This window comes from Eimeria maxima, genomic scaffold (assembly GCF_000499605.1).
Source record: "Eimeria maxima Weybridge genomic scaffold, Emw_scaff1632, whole genome shotgun sequence".
In the NCBI taxonomy this organism is placed as follows: Eukaryota; Apicomplexa; class Conoidasida; order Eucoccidiorida; family Eimeriidae; genus Eimeria; species Eimeria maxima.
The window spans coordinates 1-5000 of NW_013564558.1; the positions used below are offsets into that span (position 1 = coordinate 1).

At 45.2% G+C, this 5000-nt stretch overlaps 2 protein-coding genes across 2 annotated transcripts; one reads left to right on the forward strand and one right to left on the reverse strand.

Annotated features, from left to right (window-relative positions):
- Window positions 1–533: 533 nt before the first annotated feature.
- On the forward strand, window positions 534–2765 carry EMWEY_00054340 (chromatin remodelling complex protein SNF2L, putative; the record flags this gene model as incomplete). Its single annotated transcript, XM_013480119.1, has 3 exons — window positions 534–605; window positions 761–922; window positions 2007–2765. The coding sequence occupies 3 exons, from the start codon at window positions 534–536 to the stop codon at window positions 2763–2765; spliced, it is 993 nt and encodes a 330-aa protein (XP_013335573.1).
- A 1639-nt stretch (window positions 2766–4404) lies between these two features.
- On the reverse strand, window positions 4405–4958 carry EMWEY_00054350 (hypothetical protein, conserved; the record flags this gene model as incomplete). Its single annotated transcript, XM_013480120.1, has 2 exons — window positions 4405–4599; window positions 4833–4958. The coding sequence occupies 2 exons, from the start codon at window positions 4956–4958 to the stop codon at window positions 4405–4407; spliced, it is 321 nt and encodes a 106-aa protein (XP_013335574.1).
- Between the last annotated feature and the right edge of the window lie 42 nt (window positions 4959–5000).

Consider the following 5000-nt stretch of genomic DNA (forward strand, 5'->3'; position numbering starts at 1 on the left):
TATATATATATATATATATATATACGTATATATACGTAAATATATGCACAACTTTTCTTCAAGAGATATGCAAATATTAAAGGAATAAGTGTCTCCTTTTTTAGTATATTTATTTGTGTCTCCTTGAATAATTGTCTCCTTTTATGTGTCTCCTTTTTTTTTATGTGTCTCCTTTTTATTCTGTTTATTTTTCTCCTTTTTTTCTGTATAAGTGTCTTCTTTTTATGTTATATATATTCGTATATATACGTAAATATATGCACAAGTTTTCTTTGTCTCTCCTTTTTTATTTATTTATTGTCTCCTTTTTATTATATTTATGTCTCTCCTTTTTGTTATATATAAGTGTCTCCTTTTCTATTTATGTGTCTCCTTTTTATTATATATTTATGTGTCTCCTTTTTATTATATTTACGTGTCTCTTTTTTATTCTTTTTTATGCATAAAGTGTCTCCTTTTATGCACACAACGTTGTCCTGCACCTTCTGCTGCTGTTGCTGCTGCTGCTGCTGCTGCTGCAGGGAGACAGGATGATGCAGCGTATTGAGAGGGCAGAAGAATTACGAGGGGCAATCGATCTACAACGCAGAGCTGTACAGGCAACGGTAAGCTAGTGTCTCCTTTTTCGTCTCCTCCTGTCTCCCTCTGTGTCCCTGTGTCTCCTCCTTCCTCCTACCTCCCTCCCCTATTATATTGTCTCCTCCTTATTGCTGCTGCTGTTGCTGCTGCTGCTGCTACTGTCTCTCTTTTTTTTTCTTAGGTAGAGGAACAATTATTAACGGGTACTGTCTCCTCTCCTAGCGATTTACGACTACCAGCAGGATTGTCTCCTTCTAGTATATTTACTGAGGAAGAAGATCGTCTCCTTTTATGGTGTCTCTATGAGCAAGGAGTTAATGCCTTTGCTCTTGTGCATGCAGCGGTTAGTTATTCTCTCCTTTTCTTCTCCCTTTTTTCTCTCCTTTATCCCTATCTATACACCACAACTTACACACAACACTATACTTCTGTCTCCTTTCCTGTCTCCTGTCTCCTGTCTCCTTTCCTGTCTCCTCCTTTCTCTCGCGGAGACAGTCAATTGCCTTCCTGTCTTCTTATTGTCTCCTTCTTTGTCTCCTTTTTTTTTAGCTAAAATTTAGTTGCGGAGACAGTCGTAATTATCTCCCTCTTGTCTCCTTACTGTCTCCTTATTGTCTCCTTACTGTCTCCTTTTTTGTCTCCTTTTTTGTCTTTTTTTTTTAGTTAAAATTTAGTTGCGGAGACAGCCGTAATTATCTTTCTCTTGTCTGCTTACTGTCTCCTTTTTGTCTCCTTACTGTCTCCTTTTTTGTCTACTTTATTGTCTCCTTTTTTGTCTCCTCTTTTTTTTTGAGTTAAAATTTAGTTGCGGAGACAGTCGTAATTATTTTCGAATTGTGTATATATATCCTAACTGTCTCCTTACTGTCTCCCTCCTCCTGTCTCCTTACTGTCTCCTTTTTGTCTCCTTTTTGTCTCCTTTTTTGTCTCTTTTTTTTTTTTTAGTTAAAATTTAGTTGCGGAGACAGTCGTAATTATCTTCCTCTTGTCTGCTTTCTGTCTCCTTATTGTCTCCTTACTGTCTCCTTTTTTGTCTCCTTTTTTGTCTCCTTTTTTTTTTTTTTAGTTAAAATTTAGTTGCGGAGACAGTCGTAATTTTTTTCGAATTGCTTCTCGAAGTTTACGACATGTAGAAGAAAGATCTAAAGAAATTATTGCTGCAACGGAGCAGGCTTGGGCAGCAGCAACTGTAAGACCTGCTGCTGCTGCTGCTGCTGCTGCTGCTGCTGCTGCTGCTTCTTCTTCTTCTGCTATTAGTGCTGCTGATGGTGGCGGTGGTGCTGCTGCTGCTGCTGGCTGTATTTCTTGTCTTTTTTTTCTGTATGCTGTATCTCTTTTTCCTTGATTTGCTGCTCTTTTATTTGTTGCTGCTGCATTTGCTGCTGTTGCTGCTGCTGCTGCTGTTGTTGCTGCTGTTGCTGCTGCAGGGAAATGCTCCTGAGCTGCTGCGCGCTCGTCAAGCATTACGTTCTTGTCGTGTCCCTCGGGGTGTACGTGGAGGTCGAGGGGGTATACGTAATTTAGAGACAGTTATAGGGACAGCAGAGGAAGGAGAAGAGGAGACATCAGAGAAAACAAATAATCCTTATGATGATTTTGATGAAGCTTTTGTTAATACTGTACTGTCTCCTCCTCAATCTGCTGCTGCTGCTGCTGGTGCTGCTGGTGGTGGTGCTGCTGCTGGTGGTGCAATGCATACAAATATTGCTGCAGCAGGCAATAATTGTAATGCAGCAGCAGCACTTAATGCTGCAGCAGCAAATCTTGATGGCACTGCAGCAGGAAATACAGCAGGGGCAGCAGGAGGAGCAGCAGCAGGGAATGCTGCAGCAGCAGGATATGGTACTGCTGCATCAAGAAGAAGCAGCAACAGGGGAAGACCAAGAGGAAGACCAAGAGGAGGAGGGGGACCAAGGACAAGCTCTAGATCTGCGGCAAGGAGTGGTCCTAATGCTGCTGCTGCTGCTGCTGCAGCAGCGGCAGCAGCTGCTGCTGCAGCCGCAGCCGCAGCAGCAGCAGAAACAGCAGCAGCAGGAGGAGGCCAACCTGCAGCAACAGCAGCATCTATTGCTTCCTCCCTGTCTCCTTCTCTTGGTATATATAAAGGAGACACAGAGAAACAAATGATGCAGCATCCAGACATATCTGCACATCTAGCAGCAGCAGCAGAGACACACGAATTATAACTGCTGCTGCTGCAGCAATAATAATAATAATTAATAATAATAATTAATAATAATAATAATAATAATAATAATAATAATAATAATAATAATAATAATAATAGCAGCAACAGCAGCAGCAGCAAAAGCTGCTGCTGCTCTTGCTATTGCTGCTGCAGCACGTCCTGCTGCTGCTGCTGCAGCAGCTGATGCATGTGTGTGTTATGGGGGAGACAGGGAGAGGGGAGGGACAGCAGCAAATAAGATATTCAAAGAAGTCTCTGCATGCGCGCTGCACCCCCAAGCCCCGTCATACCCTACCGAGTGTCCAGCTAGCTAGCAAGCTGGCTAGCTAGCCATATATCTAGCTAGCTAGCTAGCTAGCTATTCAGCTTGTTAATTGTCTTGTGACCCAGCGAACTAGCTGTATATCCAGCTAGCTACATATGTATATATACTTACTAGCTAGCTAGCTAACTAGCTAGCTAGCTTACGTATCCAGCTAGCTAGCTAGCTAGCTAGCTAGCGAATTGTTCTGTGAATTTGCCCGACAACTCGACTCGCCGTTTGGCTGTCTCGATGCTCATCTACCGATTAACTGGCGCCTCCTGTTGCTAACTAGCTAGCTAGCTAGCCAGCAAGCTAGCCAACAAGCTAGCTAGCTAGCTAGCTAGCTGCCTAGGTATAGCTGTCTATCTATCCAGCTAACGTCACTGTCTAGCTAGCCACGACACTGCCGCTCCTAATGCCTGCCTTCCCTATTTTGCTGTGCTAGTCACCTATTTGCGGTGTACAGGCAGCTCTGCTGTCTCCCTCTCTCTAGCAGCAGCTGCAGCAGCAGCTGCAGCAGAAGCAGCAGCAAACAAGTACGCTGTCAATGATGAGGCTCAAAGGAATAAAGAGTCTCTCCCTGTGCTGCAGGTGTTGCAGGGCCTGCTGCAGTAGAAACAGCAGCAGCAGCTGCTGCTGCAGTTGCTGCTGCTGCTGCTGCTACTGCAGCAGCAGAGCAGCAAAGACCCCTGATTGAACAATAAAAGAAACTCCCGCTGTGCGGGCATATGCATATATATAATGTTGCTGCTGCTGCAGCTGCTGCTGTTGCTGCAGCAGCAGCTGCTGCTCTCTGCTGTAATTGTTGCTGCTGCTTATGGCGCACGTCGCACCACTGTGGTGCTGCTGCTGTTGCTGCTGCTGCAAGGGGGGGGCCCCAACCCTTACCGGTTCCCCGCAGCAAATACAAAACAATATAATTTATGTCCTGCTGGACCCTTAGAGGGGCCCCTCCTCTTCATGAGGGGCCCCTCTTCTTCATGAGGGGCCCCTCCTTTTGATGAGGGGCCCCCACCTCTTATCCCCATAATTCACGACCCTCTTAAGGGCCCCCCCATAGGGGCACCATGTAGTTCACTGGCCCCCCTCCCCTCCGCCAATTTATGGGGGGCCCCCTTGATACCTTACGAGTAGGGGGAGGGGCCCCCCATTGTACGAGGGAATGGAGCTCAGCACCACTGTGTATATATAATACAGCAGCAGCAAGAGAGCAGCAGCAGCAGCAGCAGGAAATAACGAGTATAACTGCTACAGCAGCAGTATAACCATTTAATAAGGAGTATAAGAGCAGCAGCAGCAGGAGGAGAGAAGTAAATAATAATTGGTGGTGTATTTATTCATCAATCTCTGCATATACAGTAGCAGCAGGAGCAGCAAGTTCCTTATAATCACATAAAGACATAGGATCTATAAGCAGCAACTTTTCTCCTGTTGGCCCCTTCGCGTACAGCCGAAGACGACGGGGCTCCAATCCTAATTGTTGGGCTAATAATAACTTTACGTAGCCAACCTCGCTGCTGCACTTCACCTGCAGCAGCAGCAGCAGCAGCAGCAACAGCAGCAGCAACAGCAGCAACAGCAACAGCAACAGCAACAAGAGGGGCAACAGATGATAGATTATGTTGTATATGTTGCTGCACAGTAAAATACAAACAAAAGAAATATAACAACAGCAGCAAGAGCAGCACCAGCACCGCAACAAACAGCAGCAACAGCAACAGCAGCATCAGCAGCAGCAGCAGCAGCAGCACAATTCCTTACACTGAGTTGTTTTGTATCATTAGCAAGTTGTATCTTTAATGCCATATCTCCTCCTTGTAATTCTGCTGCCTCTTCTTCTCTTAATGAGGCATTAGAAGGAGGAAGGCTTAATCCTTGACCACTCATCCCCTCTGCAGCAGCAGCAGCAGCAGCAGCAACAGCAACAGC